Below are 24,241 nucleotides of genomic sequence, written 5' to 3'. Positions count from 1 at the left end.
ATACAGCTTAAATGAACAAAGTTTATCTGAAAGGTATGTGACAGTTATAAGTATAAATACGATAGGTAGTGGAGTGTTAGTATCTTATACATGAAATGGGAATACTCTAGTAAAGTACAAGTACCTAAAAAAAAAGCTAACGTCAAATTGGAATACTCCAGTTGGGTAACTGGAAATTATGTAAAGTAAAATGGGAATTCTCTAGTTAAGTAAGAGTACCTCAAAATGAGCTAAAGTAAAATGGGAATATTCAAGTTAAGAAACTGGAAATGAGGTTAATTAAAAAGGAATACTCTTGAAAAGGACAGGTACCTAATAATGAAGTAAAATTAAATAGGAATGCTCAAGTAAAGTACAGGTACCTGGAAATGAAGTAAAGTAGAAATGGAATACTCTAGTAAAGTACAGGTACCTAAAAACGAAGTCAAGTAAAATAGGAATGCTCAAGTGTAGTACAAGTACCGGAAAATTAATTAGAGTATCACGTTTGAGTGAATGTTTTTAATTGCTTTCTCATATTTCTCTCTTTTACTCTGAAAGCCACCCCCTCTTCCGTCGAGCTGTACTTTGTAGCGCAGTGACCGGATGCGCTGTGGTTGGTCTGTAGGTTGACGGGCAGCAGGTGAGCCGCGGCGGGTTCAGGTGAATCCTCTTTATTTACCTTCTGGGGCTGGAACGCGAGGACGGGACCGCGACATGAGGTAAAACGTTCACTCTCCTCTTTCGGGACTCGAACCCCCGCCGCGGATAAACCGTGTGTCCGCCAGACGCCTCATGAAATGAAGGTTTTCATCTGAATCAGGTCTCTAACGAAGCGCAGCTGGTTTTTAAAGCTTCATGTCCGCCGCGGGAGGAGATGCTCGATATTTAAATACACATCTGTGTCGTGCTGCTGGTTCTCATGATGGAACCAGTACAGACAGGCGGGCGTCTTACTGGTGCTGTTTATCACCATTACAGAAAAATACTCTCACAATATGGCGAACACGAAACACAAGGTGTGAACCTCAGGCTCCGTTTTATGGTAGAAGACACAGGTCACGTGTTTGAGGGTAAATATTATAACTACACATGACGGTAGCATGTTCACCTGTTACACTTGGAGGTTACAGGTACATGTACACACAATTGAGATTTGTACTGTGTACTTATACATAAAGAAAATAAGACATTAGCTATAGTGGAACAGCAGTAGACTGTAAATACTTTAAATGTTGTGAAGTAAAAAATGCAGTAACTGTCATTATTTACTTGGAGTTGACTGGTACATGCGTGTCTCAACTTTGTGTATTAATAAATGGTAATATTGTGGAAGCATAGTTTATTATGTCTGTGGAGTGAATCACAAACAAGTGTCTCCAATCTGCAAAGCGTGTTTTTTTTTTTACAGTATACAGTAAATGTAATGTTAATACTGCTCAGAATCGATTTAGGAGAATGGAAATACTCATATTATTAAGTACTTAGTTGACACACATGTTTTGTATTCAGCTGTGTGTAAGATATTTGTGCTCATATTTATATAAACTGTGTGCGACAGGTGAACATGCTACGGTGATGTAATGTTTAATCGCAAACCTATAACGATAAATGAAGATGACTTACTTTGTATACTGCACAAAACAGATTTTGGAAATTGAAAATACTTGCTGGTGGATGACATTTTGAACTATGCTTCCAGAGTAATAGTATTTATAAGTACACAGGTGACACACATGTTTAGTATGCAGTTGTGTGTAAGATATACTTTCTGTTTGATGTTGTATTTGTAAATCCAAAATACCCTCCATTTAACTGAAATCCATATAAACCAGATTTAAAGTACATTTAATAAAATGCTGATTAACTGTATCTGAGCCGGAGGTTCACTCCAGAAAGAGAGAGACAGACGGGTAAAAGATTCTGTTTTGACTCCTTCACTTTTTTTGTTTCAGTTCACCGGTGATATTTAAACCAAGGATATCACGATGTGTCCTTCTGCTGCTGCAGCGTCTGGAGTCCTGAGTGGAACTGCACTGAGAGACGAAACCTGAGGTAGTGATACACTTAATGAGCAGTACTTCTTTATAGTGCTATAGCTAGATGAAAAACCTAAGTAGGGGTAGGTACAGTAATTGGTTTGACTCAGATGTGGCGTAACTCTCTGCTTCAGACATTCACTGAACTCCAGATCTTCTCCAGATCTTCTCCAGGGGCTGGATGTAAAAAGGCAGATGTCAGAATCAGAGCTTTTTAATGATATGATGTAATGATTTCCTAAAAAAACTAAAACATCTGATCTCGGAAGTGGAATCTATTTGTCATGTCCTTCACCCCCGAGCTCAAGCTTCACCTGAATGTTTTGGGAATGTTCCTGATGTTGAGAATGCGTCTGACTTGAAACTTGCTTGGCTGAGAGAAGCTTTACGTTGAGCCAGAAGAGACGTTCAGGAGTGGGAATAGAAACCGCACCATTCTCCCTTTTCCGAGTCAGTGATCCATCTAACTCAACTTGAAACTGCTATTTCTGGGTGAAGTGTTGCTTTAAATCAAGACAAAGTAAATAAGACAATGTTAATTCCCCCACTACGGTTCAACACAAGAAAGATGCTACCGTGATCACGACTATCTGCTGTCACTCAGCCAACCTGGAACAACTCCTCAGTCAGTGGCAGTAAAGCTTTGGCAACACAAGACTGTCAGGTTGAGGGCAGATTCTGTGCCGAATCAGAGAAGTGATGTAAACATCACGGCTCATTTTCAGCTCTGTCATGTTGTCTCAGCTGTTTGTCGCACAGCTCACAGCAGGAGGATCTCAAAGTCAACAAACAACTTCTAGTAACGGCATAGTGCAAGTGCAGGATCAAAGTTCTGTCCAAGAGAAGCGTGTTCCAGAAGTAATCTGTCCGATTTCCCAAGGTGTCAACAAGGCACCCTTTAGGTTTTTACATGTCTGATATCAAACGCTGTTGTATGGAGGTGTGTCTTTAACACACATCCAGCTTTGAGTTGTGTATTTATTTGAACACATACTGTACAATAGCCAGGAAGTCAGCCAACCCAGTAATTACGGTAAACATGGTTCTACACTTCTCTGCCTGTGATAGACTCCTGTGTCCTGCACTTGCACTCATTTATGGGAAAGTGCAAAGGACATAAAGACTCAAATATTAAGTGTAAAGTGAAAACATCAAAGATCATTTCCGTCTTGTTTTTTCAGTCAAGGAAACGTGTTTGCCTGTCAACTGTATAAAGACAACTTATGATTTCTTTCTCTGCTGAGAGTTATTGTTATCAGACAATATACCAAGGTGGTGATGTTTCCTTGGTGTGGATTCAAGTAGAAATATGAACCTGGCAGATTTAAATGTGGTTTCATCAGTGAACTGTCGGGCAGTAGCTCTCTTATTAATAAGAAAAGATATAACGCCTTTTAGATGGAGCCTTTGCAGAGTCCTTCCTTATAGAAACTCGTAATTCTCTCTTTGATAAAAAATTATTTGCTTGGGAGAAATATGTTTGTTCAAGACTGAGAGGTTTCACTTTCCCATTCAAGCCAGTCAGAAAGTGTTCTCTGTGGAGAGTTGGATAAACACCATGTTTGTTCACCTTTATTCCGTCAGCTGACTTCATAAAATGATCATAGGTCAGCTGGTGGAAGAATCCAGTCCTGCCACATTCCTCCCTGACATGCTGATCTGATTAACCTGACTCTGCTCTGCCCTCCTCCCTCATTCCAGACTCATCCAGTGAATCTCCTCATTGTCTCCGGCCGGCTTCCCGCTAGCATCTAATTATAATTATTCTTACAGGCACATAGTTAGACGACCGTGTGTTTGTTTGTTTTGGAGGAAAAATGGCAAATAAATGCGAAAATCCGATGCTTTGGGAAAATAATAAGATGCATGTAAGAACCATTTGGAAATCGCTGTGCATATAAATCTGAATAGTTCAGAAAATATAAACCAACTCCACGTAAAGCCAAAGCTTAATTCTGTTACCTATCACATCATAAATGTTTATTCCTTCTAATAAAACCTCTGAAGTGTAGAGGAGGAGGATGGAAATGAAAGAAGCTGTGTCATATCTGCTCCGTCATTATGAAAGATATCTTTTGGGTTTGCAGCAACATCCCAGATGATCTCTGATGACAACTTGATCTTGTGGTTTTGTGAAGTGTGACAAAACACTGTCACACCTTCAACCGACTCCCTCTGAATTCCATCTTTAAACACAGCTGCTAGTTTCAATGTTTTCTTTTTCATATGCATCTTTGCCTTTTGCAACACAGGCTAATCTCCATTGTCTTTTAATGTCACAGTTGTGTGATGATAAAACAAATATCTATTTGCACAGGCCTGATAATGTTAGATTATAGGGGATCTGACCCTTTATTTTTTAATTAAAGTGCATGGTTTTGCTGTTAACCTCCAACTAACACAGTCCTATAAAACTTTTTGTAAAAATGCTTGCTGCTCAGTGGGTTAAAAGTTTCTTCAGTTGTTAATTTAACAGTTTGAAATACAACCTGCGTAAAACCTTTTATTTCCGGCTGAGAAAACGTCCAAAGGAGAGAGAGCTTTAAATCTCCTTTTGTTTCCTCCTCCCAGAAAACCCAGACAATCCCTCTGCAATTGGAAGAGGATGGTACGTCCCGCGGTGCCTTTGTTTCCTGTGCAAGGAAAACTTCAATCACTTTCAAGCTCCATCTTCATTGGTCTGTCCAGGGTTCTGTGATGTCCCTCTAGGTGTCCACCGATTGGTTCTTACTACCACTTGGAAGACTTGTCAGCCAATCGGCCTCTGCCTGGGTGAGTGGTGCTTCCTTTTCCCACCGGCTGCTGCAGTCAATCAGCTTATTCAGCAGCGTGAATGTGTGTGTGTGTGGCCACCCTTTCCCCCCCCCCCCCCTCTCCTCTTTCCTCTACAAAACCGCCAGCCCTCCTTTCCACTACCATCCCCCCTTTCCTCACATACTCATGCGCTGTCTTTCCCTCCCTCACATGCACACACTAGTGAATATACATTGAAACACTGCTGCCACATGAGGCCCAGCAGCAGCCCGCTGTGTGTGAGTCACTGGAGAAAGTTACACCAGCCCTGTGTGTGTTTGTGTTGTCCATTCAGCAGCAGCGTCTCCTCTGCAGCAGTTTCCTGGGACAGAGCACAGCGACAGAGGGGAGATCGACCTGCACTGCAGCTGAATCAGGGAATCTGAACAAGGTAATAAAGACCGGATCTCATGTACATGTTGTTCACAATGATATGTTTTTGTCACTCTCACACACACATAGCTGTGGTGGGAGCTTTGCTGTGGTTTTGATGGGGCTTGTTGGCAGCAGATGTCAAAACCTGAAGCGATGACAAAGTGGTTTTGAAAGGTTTTCTACGTCAAGTTCGTCTATCTCGTTTATAAAGAGGTTATAAATTGTGGCAGTTTGACACCTGGGTATTCCTAATTAACACCTCTTAAGAATGCTTTATATAAAGAGTTATATACTTTTTAAATAAAAAAATAAGCGTTAAAATGGGAAAACACAAGCAAACAGTCAGGAAATGTGTCGGACCAGCACTATTTAGATTAAAATAAGCGTCTGCATGGTCAAGTTTGTGTTTGATGCCAGATTTTTGGTTGTTGAAACTCTGTTATCCCAAAAGTCTGGGTCACCATATGCTGCTAAACCCTTAAACCATATGTGGGAGGGGAAAGATAAATCTGTGAGGCAGGACTGGATCAAGTACAATTCAGTCCATCATATCCTGCTGATCATTACAAAAAGGTGACTTTTGTATTTCTATGATATATATATAAATATTTGCAACTGACCCACAAATGGCCGAGCTGAGACGTCTGAAGGTCTCTGCAGGAATGCTTTAGACTGGATGTTTTATATTGTGTGTTGGGAGTTGCTTTCCTGTCCCTGATGTGTCTCCGCTCTCCAGAAGATAATGGGCATCTTGACATGACTAATTGTGACCTAGACCGTTATCTGCTCTCTGTTCACATGCACGTTAGACCAAGAATCTTCTCCGTCAACAGATCCATGTTGGAATAAACTCATTGTTTCAAGTGAGGACAATAAATTAAACCCACATCAGACATCTGTACAGATTCTTTACACCCAAAAACATTTTAAAAAGGTTTCAGAAATAGAAAAACACATTCTTATCCTCTCCTGTTTATCAGGTACAATCCACTATGATGAAAACATGACTGCCGTGCTGTTGTATTGGACAACTTTAGTTTCAGATAGGTACATCAAGCAAACTTGCATATTGGTTTAAATTTAAAGGAACAGAATCACAAATGGAACCTTACAATTATATTTTTCTCATTAAAGTTCAGGCCATTTAAGGCTGAGTATTGAATATAAGTTATTTTTGCTTAAGTTAAGTATTTTATTTGCGTGAAAATGTTGGATTGAAACACAGCGTGTCTGAAACGAAACTTCTCTCACACAGAGTAACACAGTTTTATGCGGTGGAGCATGGTCTCAGATCAGTCACAGGATCAAACTTTTAGTGCTGGACTATGATGCATAAGAAGAAGAAGAAGCTCTGAGTCATGATGCTGCTGTTAGAAGTGGTTACTCCACACACCGGGGCTATAATTTGATCACAGAGTCAGAAATAAAACTGTCATTAGAGTCAGGCCTCAGAATCCACACAAGGCTGTTCAGCTGAACCATGTAGAGGCTAATTTTCACAGCGGTGGCAGCATTAGTCGCTCAGTAAGCAGCTTGCCAGCCTCCTGGTGGGTCGCACATGTGGTGTTCCAACTCAGAGGATCCATGACAATGCCCCCCCCCCCCCCCCCCTCACTGCTTGTTTCTGTGCCATAAACAAAGTAAACAAAGCCAATTCATCTGTAGCTCTGCTGCTGTGGGCTGCTGACTCTGTTATTAAGGATCAATTAACATGGGAAACTTCAGCTGTAATCCTCAACACGCTTTTGGTTGTTTTTACCTTTCTCTGCCTCTCTGGACCTTTTCCTCACTTCTAAGTTATTAACCCTAAATCAAGTGAAGGAATGTTCCTGGAAATTCAGTGACTCTTCCTGTTGAAGACTCAGTCGGCACCAGATGTTAAATAATCCTGTCCTGAACTCCCCTTTTCACTTTTGCTAAAGGTTAGACAAGGGAAATGTAATTTGAAGGACAATAACACTCCTCCTGCCACTTGGTCCTTTCACACTGAATAGTGAGAAGGTTGCTAATGTAACACCGGATGTCTTCAGCACCACAGCAGTGATCTAACATGTATTAGGTGAACATTTGTTTCAGGGCCACACAGATGTAGCATAGACTTGTGAAATGTGCTGTGTTTGTCTCTGGTGCTGTTTGGACAACACAGCTGGGTGGATACAGGATTCAAGGTTCTAGTTTTTTCTGTTCTGAACCTGACAGTCAAATTCAATGTGAAAAGATTTTCCTTTCTCCTTCTATTCTCAGGAAAGAAAGTGGGTTTGTTCATAAGAACTCATATTTAATTTACTTAAAATCTTTTGTCTTCTTCTCCCTCTGTCCATTTTTCCCCTTCCTCTTCTCCTCCTCTTCCTTCTCCTCCTCCTATTAGTACAAAGATGATATTTATAACTGTAAAGAAGAAGTTGGTCCTGTTTTGGACGATGAGTCATTGTTTCTACATACTTGGATAAGATGAAAATATATGAACATGGTGTCTAAACGAAGTGTCTCTTTGACAGTGACGTCCATCATGGAGGTGCCCAGGAGGCGACTGCCTTCCTTCACGTTGACTCTCCCCAAACCAGCCTCATCTGCACTGGCTTCCTTTGGAGCTTTACAAAAAGTCACCAAGAAGGATTCAATGCCCCAGGAGCCAGATGAAGCCTCAGAGAAAACTGAATCTGGAGAAGAGACATTCATCCCAGAGGCTGAGGACTCGGATGCTTTTGTTGAAGATCCAGCTGAGACCTCGGGACCTGTAGATACAAGGTCAAGAATTTCCTCACAGGATAGCTTTACGGAGGAGAGGTTAGCACAGGATGCGGAAGAGGTCGAGAAGAAATCTGAAGAAGAGGAAGCAGCGGCTAAGGCGAGAGCAGCCCAGAGACAACTGATGTCCATCGAGGAGCTGGTCCAATCTGAGAGGAATTATCTTCGACTGCTGCAAGTCAGCACAGTGACCATCAGGAGCAACCTGCAGACACTACAGGTATTCATCAACTGTTGGTATTAATGTTGTTACATGATATAAAACAAAGAAAAAAGGACTGAAGTTTAACACACAAAACATGCTCACTCTAATTTAACAAAACTTTAAAATGTTTTTATTATAATGTCTTAGTTTTGATTGGTATGATCATAAACCCTTTTGTTTGTGCCCTTAAACAAAATCTAACCTCTACTTGTAGAATTGACTCTGCAGCATCCGAAGCCCCTTGCAGACGCTGCTTGATGCTTTATTATAACTAGCTTTTCATTATATCCGAGGTTACGCTTATCACTGTTAAATAATCATTTATTACTGTTGTGGTAATGAAATGAGGCCTCGTAAAACATAATCGAATCAGGGCTGACACACAAAGGGAACACGGGATGAGGAAAATGACAATGAAATGAAATTGGAAAGAGGGAAACTCATTGGGTTTCAAAACGGAGATATAACAATGTGGTGGAATATAATGAAAGAATGAAGACTGGGAGTGAAAAGAGGAAGAGAGAGGAAGAGGGCTGAGCAGAGAGATAGAACATATTTTGATGAATGAAGCCTTTGTGAGACAGAAAAGTGGCTGCTTTGTATTCTGTGGCAATGTGCAGATTGTTCCCTCTGTTCTTTCATTACAATTGAATGGAGCAAAACAAAATTCATTAGCATTAATTAGCACAAAAAAGGAGCAGACACACACACACACACACACACTTACAATGGATGCTTGCTTGATGTAATAAATCTGCATTTTAAGTAATTGGAACTATTATAATGCTGCACAACCTTCATAGTGTTAGATTTGTTGTTGTATTTCTGAATATTTTTTGTCTGAGATGTGCACAGTGCATTCCTGTAATACACTACATTAATTTGTGTGTCTTTCTGTTAACTGTAGCCTCCTCTAGCCAACCTGGACAGCATGTTTCTCTACATCGATGAGGTGATGGACGTGTCGAGTCGACTACTCAGCTTGTTGGACCAGAAGCAGGTTCAGCCGGGAGATCCTCAATTCCTGGAGACGCTCTGTAAGAGACACAACTCTACACGTACAGCCATGGAAATGTCTCCATTGAATATAAACCTCCGTTTCTATTGTATGATTGTAAACACATTTTCCGTTCTGACAGGTGCTTCGTTCCTCAGCCTGTCTTCAGACATCGAAGCAGCCTATAGGGAATACTTGGCCAACTACAACAATGTCACCATGTTGGAAAACAGCTACAAACAGAAGGAGGACGTCTGGAATGAGATTGTCGATGTCATCAAGGCCTCAGCGTAGGTTCATCACATTTTCTTTTCCTTCACACCGGACTGAGCTCGGTAGAAACTGCTGAAAAACAGAGGAATAGTTGTTACTTCCTGTCCTGAAGTTGTCTGATTGCTGATTGTTGACGCTCATGTCTCTAGGCCTGAGGTGAATGCTACTTCTCTGAGTTTCTTCCTGGTGATGCCGGTGCAGCGGATCGCCCGCTACCCGCTCCTCCTGCAGACCATTAAGAAACACACCGACCCGGCTCACCCTGCGTACGCAGTCCTGGAGCACACGGCTCACACCTCCATCGCCATCAACTGTCGAATCAACGAGTACAAACGCTTCAGGGAAGTCGGTAAGTCAGGGTTCTGCCAAAACTGTCCACTGCTAATACATCAACAGATGAAAATGAGTGGATAAGTTGTTGTTTTTGTTCGGTTTGGCTGTAAAAGTTGCCAATCTGTGTTTTGTTTTTTTGTATTTTGAAGCTGACAAATACAAGAAAACCGAAACCTTAACCATCAAAGACAAGATCAACCGTCTCAACTCCCACAGCATCGCCAAGAAGACGGCGAGGCTCAGCCAGCAAATCAAACACGAGGCTGGAATAGTTCCTAAGGTTGGATATGAAGTTTATCGCACTATTTTAAATATCACACTTAAATGCTCTTGAACGACACCAGGAGGCTGCTCTGGAACTGACCCTGACTTGTCACCGTCAGAGAGAGATGAGCAACACTATAAGTAATGTTTACAGAATCCATGAGAGCCTTTAATAACCGTCCAGTACACACTGTCACTGCAGCATTTAATAATTGACCAGTGGACTGATTCATCCACAGAAGAAAACAACCAATAAGGTCTATTATGAAACCTGCTGTTTACAGTGGTGGCTCTAGACTCTGCTAGAACAAGGTCATACCTGTTCATCCAATAAGGTCAATGACCTAATAATTTACATCCCTGACCATCCTCACATATGGGAGTGATTCAGGTGTCTAGATTTTGTTGAGATATTAAATTCATGCAACTTCTTTTTCCTGACATGACATTTTGTATTACATGTATCATTATATACATGTTATCATAACATCACGTTAAATCCTTATTCTTTGTGTTGCAGCTGGTTGATGAGGAGTTTAACGTCCTGGAAGGTTTCTTCCACGTCCTGGGCCACGGGATCCTGCAGCTGCTGGAGAATGTGGAGACGTATCTGCACCATCTACAAGTAAGCTGCAAATGTCCAAGGTTATAATAACACACAGCTCCTTTATCTTATTTAACATTCTGCTGTTGATATGTAAATCTGAAAACTATTTAGATTAAAGGATATTTGAGGAAGAACATAACTTGAATAATCTTTTATCCGTGAGGAATTATTTGCCTAGAAAAGACACTAAAACCCAGATTTCCAGTAGGATCCTGTCAGTTCCCAGTTAATTATATTTTTTTAACTTTTACATTCACACTACAGACGATCTGAATTAAAGTGTTGCTCCCGCTCACATCTCACTTGAGGGTTCGTTTCTATTCCTGGAAGTGACCCACATGTGACAGGAGAATCCAGTCGTAGAGACGTTTATTGTTTTGTCGGCTTCCAGGCTAACGTCCTTTTGGTGATGTAATTCCTAAAATTGGTTTAATTGTTGAAATTACAGAATTCATTATTTGCAAGATTTTTTTGCATTCAAGAAAATCTGTATCGAATCATCTTCTCGAAACAATTAATTCTACTAGTTCATACTTTGATACATGCATTTCTCACTATTGTTCCACTACCGCATTCTTACTGTTAGTACAAAAAAACAACAGATGACTGAAGACAATTGAATGCAGACATCTTATTTATTCCTTCCCATTCAAACATCCTCCCAGTGACTGTATGTCATGATTCCCTGGTCACTTGTGACTAATGGAGAACTGGAACATGTCGGACAGTGTGGTCGTGAGTCACACTGTGTAAATTCAAACCCTCCCTGAGGTCAAACACACAACTTTACTGTGTACCTTTCTAAAATGATCCTGTGGAAACTTGTTTTCCTACGAAGAGAAGTAATTTTCTCAAGACCCGGGAACTTATCCTCTTTCCTGTGTATTCACAAAGCAACACCTCTTAACAACGTCTAATTTCCACATGGCAACCTTAAACTAGAATAAGGAAACACTTGTCATTTATTCAGAGAAGTCAAACACCTGACCAGTGATTGACATCTTGTGTGTGTGCAGGGTTTCCTGGCCTGTAAAACGGAGGAGTTTGACTTCGACATGGACGGAGAGAAGCTGCTGATCTGCTACAAAGAGATCACCACAGCGCTCAGACAGTGGATCCTTCCTACGTTTGTGAGTCAAGTCTTATCCAGATATCAGTGGAGACAGAAGTCAAAGGATTTAAGTTAAAGCAGCCATACATTGTTAAAACAAATTAATAAAGCCTTTAATCAATAAACCTATATGACTTTAAGTCCCACATTTCTGTTAAATCTATGAAGTCACCATTTAATTTTAATAGTTTGTCTTCCCATCTGTTTGTCTGATTTTATGTTGTACTGGTGAGTTGAAGGTAATTTTCCACCTTTGTGAACAAAACAGAATTTAATTTCTTTTATTTTCATGCTACGTTTCCTCCAGTGTTTTCTTTTGATTTCCCTGAGACCCTGAGATTTAAGTCTTATACGTGTTGGCAGCATCAGGATTTTCCTCATCTTCTAAAAATGACTGTAGTCTCTCCATCCCTCCCTCCCTCCCTTGTTTCCAGGAGAAGAGGATGAGGACGTTGATTCACAAACCGCTGTGTGCGCTCCGTGACCTCCTGGTGGGCCCGAGGAACCTGATCAAGAAGAGGCTGGACAAGCTGCTCGACTACGAACTGATCGAAGCCAAATCGAATCTGACCTACGAGGAGCAGGCGGTGGCCAACACCTACAGGTACAAAGAGAGAGAGAGAGATCGTTTCAGCCTGTGGTTGGAAAACCTGACTCATAATTAAACAGGGTTACAGGTCAGTCCATAGAGTGAAGGCGTGTCAAAGCCAATAATACGCCATAGTAGCAGGGTCCATTTCAGTTGTAGTAAACAATCTAATGCATTTGAATAGATGATACATTATTTTAATGAAGTTATAAATAGGTAAAACCAGCCACAAAATAATGATAAATTGTCTGATAGTAGCTTTTACATTTATTATAGCAATTGTATGAACATAGAGTTGTCGTCTGAACCCAGAACGTTCTACATCTACACCTCGTTCAATATAAAACAATTTAAAAACATGAGCAGGCACCAGAGTACAAGTCACACTCTTCCATAAAGTCCAGTCAATTATGGTGTAAAACCATAAACACTATTTTTACTGCTTCGTCCTATGAATCATCACAGTCCACACAAGTGCACCCTCTGGAAATAAGTTTGTAGAGCACATTTAATGAAAGGGTTGAACATTATTCTGTCCAGTCTTTTTCCCTTGTGTTAAATTTTATGGAAATTTCAAAACTTCACATGTGAATCTCTTCTCTTTCCTCCTCTTCTTCTAGGACAATCAACACTTTGCTCCTCAACGAGCTTCCTCAGTTTAACGCTGTAGCTCTTCAGATGATCTGGAGCATGTTGGGGACGTACAGCTGTCTCCACAAAGACCTCGCCTCAGACATGGAGCAACTTTTCCAGAGCTTTACACAACAGGTAAATAATCCTGTAATCACGTATGTAATCCACTGAGCCCCTGCTGGAAAGTATAAGAATCGATTTATACTATAATGTTCACGCTCATTTTGTTTCTTTCTCTCTGTTCCGTCTCTGTTCTTCCCTCAGCTGCCGCACAGCTCATTCAGCCCTGGTGCATTCTGGGAGTGGGCAGACACCGCGGTGTTGGAAGGGGCGAGGAGGCTTGAGACTCTGTGTCGAAGTGTCGAGGAAACACTCAACGCGCCTTTCGTCCAGGTTGGACTTGAAATAATGCCTTTGTGCTTTTGTTTTGAATTAGAAGAAGTGTGTCAGATCTTTATGAGACTAATTACACTGATGTCATGATTCTCGGGGTAACTTGTGACTAATGGAGAACTGGAACATCTTGAACATGTCGGACAGTGTGGTCCAGGTTGGACTTGAAATAATGCCTTTGTGCTTTTGTTTTGAATTAGAAGAAGTGTGTCAGATCTTTATGAGACTAATTACACTGATGTCATGATTCTAAGGGGTAACTTGTGACTAATGGAGAACTGGAACATCTTGAACATGTCGGACAGTGTGGTCCAGGTTGGACTTGAAATAATGCCTTTGTGCTTTTGTTTTGAATTAGAAGAAGTGTGTCAGATCTTTATGAGACTAATTACACTGATGGGTCACCACAGTTTGTCTACGTTAAAGCGAAACTACGCTTCCTGCTCAGCAACGTGTCAGATGTCCCAGAGCGGAGCTACATTCCTCAAACCTGCCAGACAGAATGTATAAATACCTGACTATAAGAGCAGGTTACTGCCGTGTCGGGATTCCTTTGTAGTCACAGTTGACACAGATTGTGATTCACGTAAGCAGACGCACGTCATGCACGTGACATCATGAATCAGTCACCACAGACAACAGGCTGGAGAATGCTGCTCGTCTGGTTCTGCAACTGTTCTTAATCACTTAAAAGTTCGATCCTATTCAGTGACTGGAAACGTTTAATCTATTTATAACCTGTCACTCAGAGCAAGATGGTTTCAAAAGACTGAACTCTGATTCGCCATCAACACACAACTGTTCATAAAGATGGACAACACAACATATCACAAACAGTAAAGTGTCTCTGCTGCCCCTTGGTGGCTGTTTGCAGTATTTGTCACAAACCCCACACATCCAACATGTTTGCAGATGGAATGTTGAACAAACGACAAAAATAAAAATACAGGTTAATTCAATTTTCTTAAATATTGTTTCTGTCATTATAGGTTGTTCTTAGCACAATAACCCATTTTCTTAATAGAAATGAACTCCATATCAAACTTATATTTAAATCTATCACTTATAAATAATTTAACGTTTAAGTTTGATGTTGATAAGTTGGTGTAACCTGCACACAGCTGTCATGTTGGCGATGCCACCTTTATTACCTCCATTACTACACTGACAGTCCTCTCTCCTGCTCAGGCCCCTCTCGTCCTTCCTCTCTTTGTCTGATCTAATTAACAATTTTCCCCTCATAACATTTCCCTCTGCATTCCTCCTCTGCCTCGCCAGCCTCTGAGCCCGTCCTCCCAGCGGCGCCTGAAGCAGCTGACGGATAAACACGGCTCTGGAAAGATCTACCAGGTGGGGGGAGTTGTTGTGGGAAGCCGCGACCTGGACCTGAACCTGGCCAAAGGGGAACTGGTGGCCATCATCAGCGAGATGGACACACGCGGAGACAAACGCCGATGGCTGGTGGACACAGGAGGTACGAAGCAGAACAACATGCAGAGAACATGAGCCGTCATGAAAGACAAGAAACTCACTTTCATGTCTGAAAACTACTCAAGTGCTTTTTAAATGTAGCTCGTGGCTTCCATCTTGTGGTGGACATTTGATATTACAAGCTTTTAACCACTGAAAAACACAACGGCAGTATTTTAATTTAGGATTAGTCTTAGATTGAAGTTTAATTAGCTTGAAAAACAGTTAAACTTTATATTGTCTGTAAAAATATACCTTTATTTCATCTTTTAATTTATTGGACTTAACAGTTAGAGTTGTTAAATCTAAGTTAATCAAATCCTGTTTTTGATGTTGGTTTATTTTGGTGTTAAAAGTGATGCAAAGTAGACTCGAAAAATATGATGTTAATAGAATGTGTAAATGTGCATTAAAAGCAAAGTGCATATCAAAGTTCATCTGTGACTGATCCTCGCAGGCAGAAGAGGCTACGCTCCTTCCTCGAAGCTAATTCGCTATCACCAGCCATCAGAGGACCCGCCCCCCTCGCCACACCTGACCTTGCCCGATGGCGCGACGGGAATCAGAAGACACTCCTACACCCCCGAGAGCCGGCCGCTGACAGTCATGAGCCAGCCTAGCTTCCAGGTGATTAATTAATTAATTGATTGATTGATTGACTGACTCAGCGCGATGGAAACGTCACATTAACCTCTCAGGGTTCTTCATCATTGAAGATGATCTGATTAGAGGTCGAAGCTTGATTCTACATAAATCTGCATATTAACGCCACGGAAACATGATCTATTAAATCTACCAGCTCCTTTTTATACATTTTATTGACATAGAATCTGAAATACGTTGACAGATATGTTAAAGACATCAGTCAGATTATTTTAGGCCTCATTGGTTTAGTTATAGATCATCGAGCAGCTCATGTGCTCCTGGTCTGTAGAGAAGTGTTACTCGTAAATTCAGGAACATGAAAATCTTACTGCAAATGACGTGAACGTCCGTTTGATGATCTTTGAAATGTTCTTATCTTACTGCAAACTGGTGGAGTGTGTGTGAGTGGATTTCTTTAATCAAAAGTAACATATTCTGTGTGTGATTGAAGAGTCGAGTGATCAATGTTGCAGCGTCCTGAAGCCCAAGCATCAATCTGTCAGTTGTGAAACCGTGTGTGTGCGTCTGAGTGTAAAGGAAAGACGGGCAATCCTTGCCTATCCAACCATATACAAGTGCATTCATGTGTGTGTCCTTATCTGTAAGATGGTTTCATGGAGTGTGTGTGTGTGTGTGTGTGTTATTAATGGATAGGTCCATAATTAGCAGTTTAACCTTGTAAGTGGGTTACTGTGTGAAGGGTTGAGAGCTAATTTATGCGAGGCATTGCTGCAAGCTGAGATAGATGGTGTGTGTGTGGAGGTGTGCGTGTGTGGAGCTGTGTATGTGTGTGTGTGTGCGCCATTGATTTACATTGGCAACACTCATGTGTGTGAGAGAGGGAGGTGTCACAGCTTGTAAATTTGGGATAGTTTATGTGGATGTGTACATGAGAGAGAAGGAGATTCACGTGAGTGGATGAAAAGTGGAATTGCTTTTGGTATTACGAGTGTGTGAGTGTGTGAGTGTCTGTGTGTGAGTGTGTGTCTGTGTGCGTGTTTTAAAGACATGTCTGCACACTGGCTGTTAAAGTGAATGATGGCTCCAGTGACCTTATAGAAGCGGTGTTTCACAGCCTGTCCTCCCCATGTCGGTGCCTCCTGACCCTGAGTCTGCTCACAGACACACACACACACACACACACACACACACACACACACACACACACCACCATGTTCAAACTGGAGCAGGTGAATCTCAAAAAAACACATTTTCTACACATTTATGTTCCTCCCTCAACATTGAAGCATCTGTTTGCACCTGAAGAAGAAAATTATATTTCAGTCCAAGTGATTTATGTGCATCAGCGTTTTAAGACATGAAGGTGGAGCCGCGACGCTAAGGTGCCAAATTTGTCTCGACTGCAATATTTTCCTCTGATTTGTGAGAGATGCATTTGAGCCAAAGTGTGAATGTGATTCTCAGTCTATACGTCTTAAACCTTGAGAGACACGAGTGGAGTCTGGAGAGACACCCCCACCTCCCACGCAGTGAGAGCTGGGATAGACTTAAGAACTTAAAATAAGCACTTTTCAAACAAACAAACAAAATACGTACTATATTTCAAATAATATATATTAAAGGTCCTGTTAATGCATAATAACACATAAGGCAATTACAAATAAAAGTTAATAGAATAAAATCAGATAATTAAATTAAACTCCATAAAATATACTTGAAGTAATGTTTTATAATAGCGACGGTACCATTTTTATTCACACTTGAGAAGATTGCGGCACAGTAGTAAAGTGGTTAACCTGCCCCCCCCTCAGAGGATGAGCAGTGGATGGATGGAGCTTGATTCCTTCAGGCAGACAATGGTTCAACCTCTGTTTGAGGTAGTGGAACGTACTGGGCAAACTGGCTGTGTAATCCCAGATGTTCACTGTTGTCTGGCTTCTCTACGTTTTCTCAGTTAATTGTTTCTGTGTGATTTGTGACCTCAGCATGTTTTCATGAATATATATAATAACTGAAAGGTGCTGATTAGCTTCTCCACACTTTCTAAGTGAAACTTGGCTCCATGTAAATCTGCAGCCGATGGTCACTTCTCTCTTTTCGTACTCTCTCTCCTCCCCGTCTCTTCGTGACACGACGCTAATTAGATGCTAATGAGTGAAGATCGTCAGGGCAGAGTGAAAGTTGGAGCTGAGGCATTTTGTTAATGACACGGAGCAGCCGGATAAACTCAGCTATTAGCGCTGCTGGGGCCCCGTCATACCAGCACAGGCCTCGTTAGGAAGCCCTCTGTGTGTGTGTGTGTGTGTGTGTCTGTGTGTGTATCCTTGTGTGTGTGCTGTGATGAGATGGGATGTGTCGAGACATAACGAGTGGGGTTAACCTTTCCACAGAGCGTAACAATGATTTGTGGTTGTGTTAGTGTGTCTGTGTGTGTTTGCTCATTTCTTCGAGCCGTGTTGTGAATTCTGACACTTCATATTTCCTTGTTGCCACAGCAACTGGGCAGAATGATGTCATAGGATCGTATAGGTTCTTCTGATGTCATCGGGAATCTGAATATGTCTGAACGTGAAAATGTTTAAACTAAAGTTCAAACAGCTCCGACTGCTCAAAAGTTAAATTACTGAGTAAGTTTGAAGAAGTAGACAAAGTGAGTCTTTACATTTCAATGTGTGTCTTTGAATCACAGCTGGATCTGTCCCCTGATTCCAGCTCTCAGATCTCTGTCTTCTGTCTCGTCTCTTCCAGGTGATGGCAGCCTACGACTTCACGGCCAGAGGAAGCCATGAAGTCTCCCTCCGGGCCGGCGAGTCGGTCCGCGTCCTGGAGGCCCACGACAAGCGAGGGCACCCGGAGTGGAGCCTGGTCGAGGGGCGGGGGGGTCAGAGGGGCTACGTGCCCTCCAACTACCTCACCATCACGCCACTGGGGACGGGACCACCCGGGGGTTTCCACTGATGGGAAGGAGGACGGGAGGACTTGCACCTGAGGAATCACAGCAGCACGTACAGCTTCAGTGTGAAGAGGTTCTCACTGCTGCTCTCTACAGACGGCTTCCAGCTGTGGTTTTAATATTTAGCTGCAACTTTAAGCTCATAAACTAAGCAAGTATCTGCATCATGATAATCAGTGATTTAGAATTTCTTGAAAAAGGCCAAAATACAAAGGAAAGCAAAGGAAGCTACGATTGTTTTTTCATTTTCCCCGAGGGATTATTCAGCCTATTTAACCAAAAGCTTATTTTTTTAAAGCCGACACTGAAGTGAAGAAACCAGAAGACTTGGAACATTTAAAAACAATCTCTCTGCGGTGCCATCGGTGCTGAAGCTAAACTTTCAAAATGACTCGACGGTGCAAAAACATCTCATAAAAACATTAATACCTTTGCACTCGGGTTCGAACAGTAAAACCTGGAGAAGAATCTGGAAGAGTTCACGTGGGAGGAAAAGCCTTTGTCCCACAGAAAGTGTGAATATCAGCCAAGTGATTGATGAATGTGACACACTGGGGGAAAGATGAAGGAAGCAGCAGCAGCAGCTCCGGCGCTGGGAGTTGTACAGCACGGCGTCTTGCTCGTGGACACCTGGGCAGGTAGCGACATCTGTTCGCGGGGACGGATTTTAATCCTGCATCTTCAGGATGCTCATTTTGGAGGATGTTTAAAAAGCATCGGATGATAGTAGCGTTTCGGTCTGAGCTCTACATGAAGAGAAGACGTTTGGACACGAAGACCCTGAACCCACAAAAGACTCCATATGTGTGTTGTGTTGGCAAACTAACTGCAACGCTTACACACCCTGAGCATGTGTGTGTGCTTCTGTTTGACATGAAGCTAGGCTGACAGTGTGTGTGTGTGTGTCTGTGTGTTTGCGTGTGTTTGTGCGCGAGAAGTCACCTCCTCCTCACCTGGAGGCAGGATCATCCCTGTATCGAGACTGACAGGTACACGACGCCCTCATCATCTCAGACTGTGTAATGGGATGTAAAGAATAGAATGTCTCCAGGCCTGAAAATAGACAGAGAGAGAGAGGAGGAAGAGGAGATGTGAGGCGAGGAAGGAGAACAAGTGCAAGTGCTGCAGTAAAATGGAAGAAAGACGTGTGGAGGAGATGGAGTCGCTCTGTTAGTCTGAAGGTTTCCTCTCCAGCCTCCTTCGTTTTCGCTCTCTGCTCAGAACCCTGATGTTAATCCACTCTTCTTCTCACTCCAGCCTGTGAAGGTGAAGTGTCTCTGTTCCCTCGTTACTCTGAGATCTACACTCGTCCATCTCGCCTGAACACAAGATTATAAATCCTGGATACAAAAGAGCATCAACAGGATGGATCTGATCTGAGATCTGAGCTCTGTGTTCAGAGACACCTGATGATGCAGCTGGCGTCTCGATGGCGTCTCCTCGAGTCGACTGGACGGTGAAAACGTTCCGGGAGAAATCTGGTCGTGTTTTGTCGGATTAGTGAAAACGTTCCACTTCATTATGTCTCAGAGCTTCGAACGTTCAGTGGAGCACGGGAGGTTTACAGAGCTGCGTGAAAAGAGACAAGTACCTGCTCGTCTCCTCTTTTTTTATTAGCTTTTATTCAGAACAATTGCTTAAATCACTACATGTAACTGGGACGGGCAATTAAACAAAATCAGTATTTATCGTCTGTCTTTCCACCTTAAAGACATAATAATGACACATTTATAGAGATAATTATAGGAACATTTGTATCCTGAGCCTGGAGTTCATCTCACCTCGATGAAGCTTTGAAGAAACTTCTCTCACTTTCTAGTATTTGATTCTAGTTTAAACGCTCTCGTGAATCTTCTCTCTGGCAGCATGGGCCTTGTTTCCAGTTTTCTAAGTGATTATCACAGCTTGAATTTTAACATCCAGAAAATTATGACTTCTTTTGAACGAAGTAATAATAAACGCAATGAGTCTTTTAGAAACTCAAATAATTCAATAATAATAATATGACATCCCTGTTGGTACGTGAGCGTGTTTTGTATGATATTTAGTTGGCTCCTGTTTCCTGAATAGTGCAGGAGGAGGTGGAGGAGGGAGGAGGCTGAGATCAGGAGCTGCTCAGCTGGAGCTTAGCTTCACCCATCAGCCTGAATGTCAGGACTGAGCAGAGCAGCAGGGGGGAGGGAGGGGGCGGGGGGGGGGGGCGTAGTGATGATACTTAAATACCAAATGTCCTCAAGGTTTGTGAGAAGAAAGAATGTGAAGGAAAAACCCTCCAACCTGAGAACATTTACCTTTTCAAAGGCCACGTTCGTCTGAGAGGAAGAAATTCAGCTTTTGAATGTTATTAATCAAACATTGATTTAATTTTACTTCAGTGGTATTCACTGTATTTGTTTTTAATTCCATCTGGTGGCAAACAAAGTCTATGAAACTGCTGCTGAGTATTTTCTGTTTCTCTTTAAAAGCCTGACCAACAATGTAGATGGTCTATGAAGTGTTATACATTTAACCATTAAAACCAGTTACAAGTTTTAATGGGACTGGTCTGCTGGTATATTACAGAAAGTGGATTTAACAGGGTTTCTTAATTAAAGATGTTATTTGATCAGAAACTGGATAAAACTTCAGACGTGTTTCGTGGTCGGGGCAGAAACATTGAACTTACATGAAGTGACGTCACACACTCACACACACACAAACACACACACACACACACACACACACACACACACTGATTGTGCCCTGCAAAACTTTGGTTTTTACTTATTCACCATGCCACCAGAGGGAGTGTGAGACTTTGTATTTCGCCATACAACTGGAAAGAGAGAGAGTGTGTGTGTCTGTGTGTGTGTGTGTGTGTGTGTTTGTGTGTGTTACCTCCATCTTCACTTTACCTTCTGTCAGTATTCGTTGTTTGCCTGAGCTCACAGTCGTCTCCTGTACGTTCTGTTCATGTTTAGTTTATGATTATTTTGTTTAAGCTACTGTACAGACTTGTTTCTTTGTAAATGTGTGTTTTGTTAAGGTTTTAAATTATTTTATACGCCACAGGGCAACAAGAGATGAAGTCTTTGAGGTATCGCCAAAGTTATGATGTTTAACTCAATCAAACAAACACACTAACACACACACACACACACACACTTATACACCAGATGAGCGTCAGTCAGCTGTGAATTGACTTTGGCTTTAATAAAACTAAAGAAACCTGCTCGGTGTCCTCGAGTCATTTATTTATTAAAACTAGAAAGATCATAAATATCAATGTCATCTTCTTTCATAATCAATCCCTGGAAGCTGTTTGTATAGAACTCAGCTGGTTTGAAATCTATCTGCATGTTTCTAGCTCTACATTCTGTGTTTGTTATAAATAAACATATCTTAATCTTAATTCTCTTAAGGACAAACTGGCATCTTGGTGGTTGCCAGTTTGAATCCCAGACTAAGAGAAGTTGACGACCACATCCTCACGCTCCTACAGTTACCAGGGTTGGTGCCCATGAGCAAGGCACCGGGTGTCAGCAGAGCTTCTCCCTGTGGAAACTAGTTGTGTCAGATTCTTAGAGACTGAACTGATTTCCCTGCAGGCCTCGGCCTCGGCGCGGTGAACAGCCCTGTTTTCCTAACTGGTCGGGTTCTGTGCTCAGCAGCTGTCACTACATCACTGGCACTTCATCTGAAACCGCCTGTTTACTCGTGTTCCTGCTCCTCGTCCTGCTTATTGGTTCTAAGCGTCTTGACCCCGGGATCGACTGAGCGATCGAACTCTATTCTTAAATCCCTGTTTTCTCTGAGTCCCCTTCGTTGTTTAGTTTTATTTTCTTCCCAGAGCGTCAGTTGTGAGTTTTTTTTTACCTCATACAGGTTCCACTTTCATCTTCAGTGCAGCCAAGTGCAAAACAAACGCACAATAGAAAGCTTAGCAGAGGAATACACACACACAGACACACACACACATTTGTATGCTGTGTTGTGTTGAGCAGTGCTTCTCTTTTGGGCGAGTTCAGCTTCAGTTCTCTTCACCTGCTGTGAATGTAAAACAGCTCAGAGTCAAATATTTCCCAGAGAAATAAAAAAGGAGAGAGATGCTGTGACATAATTTTTTGATTCCACATCTACTCTGGATTTAATATGAATGTCTGTCTTAAATGTTCTTAAATGTGTTTTTCTCTCTGTGTTTCTACACGTTTAGTTTTTTCAGCTGACATCAAACAGCAGACAACAAACATCCAGCCACAGGTGCTCCGATGGTTATTTATGTTATTAGCTCCATCTTAGTTCATTTCTAAACACACTTTATTCTTGTTGTTGATAACAGAGACGAGTGAAAAAATGCTAATCACTAAATGGAGAAAGTGAAATAGAATTCACGCTTAAAGACAGAAAAAGTAGTATTCAGAGTATTAATGAAATGAAGACTAACGAAAAGGGAGAGAATCACTGAATCACACACAGAAGGTTTAGATGAAACTCTGGACATGAAAGTAAATTTGATTTTTACATTTCTGTTTTAGTACAAACGAGACGCTGTGTTTTAATAAGTGTGCTCTGGTAATTTTGTTTTACTTCAGAATTAGCCACTTTGCTCTGATCCCAGTCTTTATGCTTCTCTGTACCGGCCCAAAACTGTTAAGCATTAAATTTGTATAAATATACGACAGAATGTTCTTTTGAAAATTAATGCAGCAGAATTTGTGATATCCTTCATATTTATTCCACATATTATTCTTTCATGCTGCCCACATTACCCACAGTGCAGCAGTACACCCTTGCAAACATGATGGAAGCACAAACCTCCTTCATCATCCATGACTTTAAAACCTGCCTCATGAACTTATGATCACGTCTTTCTTCTCTCTCACATTTTTCTTTGAATCAGAATCAGAATTCTTTTTATTGCCATGTATATTTGCACATACAGGAAATTGCCTTTGCTGCATTTCCCCAAGAATCCAGTGTTTCAGATTCAGATCTTTAAGCTGGAACTGGATGTGAAAGAGTCTGACATGTTTCCATCGTGGTGCAGGACAGATGAATGTCTCCTACATGCTTGGACAGGGACGTGTGAGGGGACGGGTCTGTAGTCAACCTTTAACACATTTAACAGACATGCTTCAGTCTGTGATTTACTGTGTCTTCTTAAGTTGGTAAGAATGTTCTGTGTCGTGTGTTTACAACTACACAGGTACCACTTATGTTTCAGGTATTTTCAGGGGTTGAACTATTGTACTTTTGCAGCTGGTGTTTTATTTATGACACATGAATACATGATAAACTGCTCAGGTTGGTTACACGTCAATCAGAAATCAGATTCCTTGTTCCTGTGCAGATGCTGCTGAGATGTTGAATTTACTCAATTCAAATAAATCCCACTAATCAATATTCATATTAAGAAACAATTCAATTTTCATTAATTTCCTCTGTGGTCTTTTAATGGCTCTACCCTGTGTGTGTGTGTGGAGAGTGCAGATCTGCACAGTAACACAAATCTGTAGCCTCACATCTTCTGAGTGGATCTTGTCTGTTGTGTTTAAGACTGGAGCTGCATGTGGAATCTGAGCCTGTGTGTGTCTGTATATGTGTGTGTGTGTGTGTGTGTGTGTGTGTGTGTGTGTGTGTGTGTGTGTGTGTGTGTGTGTGTGTGTGTGTGTGTGTGTGTGTGTGTGTGTGTGTGTGTGTGTGTGTGTGTGTGTGTGTGTGTGTGTGTGTGTGTGTGTGTGTGTGTGTGTGTGTGTGTGTGTGTGTGTGCGTGCACCGAGCCTCTACACAGGGAACATTAGCCGGCACCAGTGGGCACTGGAGTGTGATGTGGAGCTGGTTCGGGGGCTTTTAGAGCAGCACTTAGTGAACAAATGCTGCCTTTGTGTTTGTGT

General features: G+C 41.7%; 1 protein-coding gene across 2 annotated transcripts; it reads left to right on the top strand.

The window, feature by feature from the left end:
- Window positions 1–590: 590 nt before the first annotated feature.
- Window positions 591–20,547, top strand: arhgef37 (Rho guanine nucleotide exchange factor (GEF) 37). 2 transcript variants are annotated; one of them, XM_062394123.1, is made up of 17 exons: window positions 591–701; window positions 1,935–2,034; window positions 4,590–4,790; window positions 5,110–5,202; window positions 7,685–8,154; window positions 9,047–9,176; window positions 9,279–9,426; window positions 9,559–9,758; window positions 9,892–10,022; window positions 10,527–10,631; window positions 11,630–11,743; window positions 12,159–12,328; window positions 12,934–13,081; window positions 13,211–13,339; window positions 14,618–14,813; window positions 15,267–15,436; window positions 18,164–20,547. In XM_062394123.1, the coding sequence occupies exons 5-17, from the start codon at window positions 7,696–7,698 to the stop codon at window positions 18,371–18,373; spliced, it is 2,310 nt and encodes a 769-aa protein (XP_062250107.1). In that variant the 5' UTR covers window positions 591–701; window positions 1,935–2,034; window positions 4,590–4,790; window positions 5,110–5,202; window positions 7,685–7,695; the 3' UTR covers window positions 18,374–20,547. The 2 variants fall into 2 exon arrangements, with proteins under 2 accessions (XP_062250107.1, XP_062250106.1); XM_062394122.1 differs by having other exon boundaries at window positions 5,107–5,202.
- The last annotated feature ends 3,694 nt before the right edge of the window (window positions 20,548–24,241 follow it).

Source organism: Platichthys flesus, chromosome 8 (assembly GCF_949316205.1).
Source record: "Platichthys flesus chromosome 8, fPlaFle2.1, whole genome shotgun sequence".
NCBI lineage: Eukaryota > Metazoa > Chordata > Actinopteri > Pleuronectiformes > Pleuronectidae > Platichthys > Platichthys flesus.
The sequence above is the reverse complement of the archived record's forward strand: the minus strand, read 5'-3'. Positions and strand labels throughout refer to the sequence as shown.